Here is a 2,686-nt window from a genome sequence, read left to right as displayed (position 1 = left end):
GCCTTTTGAAGCGCTTAAATTCAATATGAAGGGGTCGTGTAAATTTACAATGAGAAATGGGTGATTTGCATGAAGAATAAGTCTATAGGAGTGTGCATTATGGGTCTATTGCTTGCAAATACACTATTCCATGTAGGATATTTTAGCCATAAGTTATTCAAGAAGTAAAGGAATGCAAGGTTATCCTAAGGTTTGAGCTAATTTATGGAACTCCAACACATAAAACTCATTCAGAATGCAGTGTTCGCTAGATCTCTGAACTCCTCCTCAGTCCGCTCTTTCCCCCCTTGATTATATGCAAACATCAACACGTCCATATGATACGCCGCTCGAGCCCTTAGCCCCGTGTCCACTGCTGGAGCTATCACTGCATCCATTACTATCACTTTCCCATTTTCTGGCAGTGCCTTATGACAATTTTGCAGAAACACCGATCATGGCTCCAATCGTGCAAGATCCACTGCAGTAGCATGACATCTGCGTTTAGACCTGGTTCTTTATATTATAGTCAGACAAGGATTTGCAGTCACAATTTGCGAGGAAACGTGAGATAAATCGAAACCTTCATGAAAATAGCATCCGCAGACGGCACGCTCTCAAACATATCTCCTGCTATATGTTGTACTCCTGTCAAACTCAAGTAGTAAAGTGTTAGCGTTACTAAGCCAGACGTCACAGGTAAGACGTTGGAATGAGCGGTGTACCAGGGTATGCAGGGGCAGCCGCGATCACGTGTGGCTGATCGAAATTAAGGCCTCTAATGTCAGGATGCCGGGCCACAATCACGTTCAAGCATGAACCCAGACCTCCACCAACATCAACAAGGCTTGTTAAACCATCAAAACCGTCGTAGGTGTCTAGGAACGCCGGAATCAGAAGTTTTGTGTGATTTGCCATTGCAGCATTGAATAATCTGTCAAATCGTAGATCCTCTTGAGAGTAAGGGAATGCACCCTTCCCATGGGCTTTAGTGAAGGGCTCTCCACCATCTAGCACGGCTTCATCTAAAAAATGCCAGGTCTCCATAAACACCTTATCCTGGTTCATAAGCACAAATGGAGCAAGCGATGCGCCATCTTTTTCGACAAGATACTCACAGACTGAAGTGAGACCATACTTTCGCAAGGCCTTTCCATCCACGCCGCTCACCCAGGATGAACTCAGAATGGAATGGCAGGCCAGCAGTCGAAGAATACGATCTAAGGAGATTGCAGCCGTGGGATTTGAGTTGGGAATTTGAGCCATAATTTCGTCTGTTGAGAGCTCCGATCCCGGGGCAGCCTTGACCAAAATCTCAAAAACGTTCAAACGGATTGCCGCGTTCAATGCCATGGGCAAGCAACAAAGGGAGCCCAGCTCGATAATCCTGAGCCAAGCTGGGTTTACGAGTACTCCCTTGGGCGATGTTTGGGCCACGTTATGAGAGAGATTGCCACTGCCATTGTGAGAGCAGTCGATGGGTATCCAAAGTGAAGCTGAAAACTAGGAAGGAGATGTGCGAGCAAAGTCATTCTGTAGGAGATGCGTTTTAAGGAGGTTCAAAGCTGACAGGATCTCCAAGTGCAGGAGCGTCCTGATATGAGGTGCAGGCGGAGAGCAGGGAATGAAAGCAATCTAGTCGATGGGTGACACAGAATAATGTTGAAGAGGAAGGAAACAAGTGGAGATGTGTGAGCGATGTTCTTCTCTGCGAGGTGTTCTTTAAGCCTGCTTTAAGTTTCCTAAAGCTGCTAAGGTCTCGAAGAGCAGGAGCATTCTGATATAGGGAGCTGCAGGCTGAAAGCAACGAGTGTGTGTGTTTGTGTGTGTGAGAGAGAGAGAGAGAGATGGAATCATGTGTCACTATGGCAGCTTTGTATAAGGACTCCACCATGCGAATATATATATATATATAGCTCAACCATGCCAATATTTAACAAATCTCTTTCTTGGGAGACCCCCTTTTAAAAAGCCCCCCTTTCAAAAGGAGCACCTATGTAGGCACTTCTAGGCAGTTGGAGGGGAATAATGCAAACACCCTTAGAGTAGGCTCCCACCCTCTGCTCTGAATTTGTCTGAAATGCTCCATGTGCATTTCTAAGCATTGCTGGGCATTGGAGGCCAGGTCCCTCCACCTCACCCATGTCTTAAATTAAAGCCTACACCATTAATAAAACCCCCCTGGAAAAAGGCTCAAATCAAAGAAGACGTGCGATACCATTGCCTACAAAGAATGACACCAGCACATGCCCTGTAATGCTCAAGTGGAGAGCCAAATCCTCCGTTTCCATTGTGGCGGTGGTGTATTGCCACCGTGATGATTGGGGCCTATCGTGGGAACCTTGCAAGCAAACAACAAAAGCGGTCATTTTTTGCATTTACGCCATAGTGGAGCTATGCGGGAATGTGCTTTTAGGGCAGTTACGTGGCATTCATCTGGCAAAACTCAATTGGCCGTGAAAAGAAAGGAGTGCCCAAGTTGATGGGCAAGCACTGGCTTGCCCATCCTCCTCTCACAAAAGGATTCAAACCATTGTCCTCCAATCACAAAGCTACACATTTGCTTACAATAAATGGAGGACATTTAACTTATATCATGTCCGCCTAGTGTGTATGCCACTCCCTACCCAGGCCATTTCTCGCTTGGGCTGGGAGTGGGTGGTGTGTAACCGCCCTTAGGGTGTTTATAGACTATATTCACCTATGC

The 2,686-nt window shown here is 46.3% G+C and overlaps 1 protein-coding gene across 1 annotated transcript; it reads right to left on the bottom strand.

Moving 5' to 3' along the window:
- Window positions 1-230: 230 nt before the first annotated feature.
- LOC147895336 (caffeic acid 3-O-methyltransferase 1-like) lies at window positions 231-1,429 on the bottom strand. Its single transcript, XM_087383455.1, is given in 4 exon segments — window positions 231-427; window positions 430-460; window positions 563-627; window positions 705-1,429. Coding segments are annotated over 4 exon segments (921 nt in total). The 5' UTR covers window positions 1,333-1,429.
- Window positions 1,430-2,686: the final 1,257 nt, after the last annotated feature.

Source organism: Dipteris shenzhenensis, chromosome 13 (assembly GCF_047967505.1).
Source record: "Dipteris shenzhenensis isolate YYH24624 ecotype China chromosome 13, Dip_SZ_1.0, whole genome shotgun sequence".
Lineage (NCBI taxonomy): Eukaryota > Viridiplantae > Streptophyta > Polypodiopsida > Gleicheniales > Dipteridaceae > Dipteris > Dipteris shenzhenensis.
Note: the sequence above shows the minus strand (reverse complement) of the source record. Positions and strands in the feature narration are given on the sequence as shown.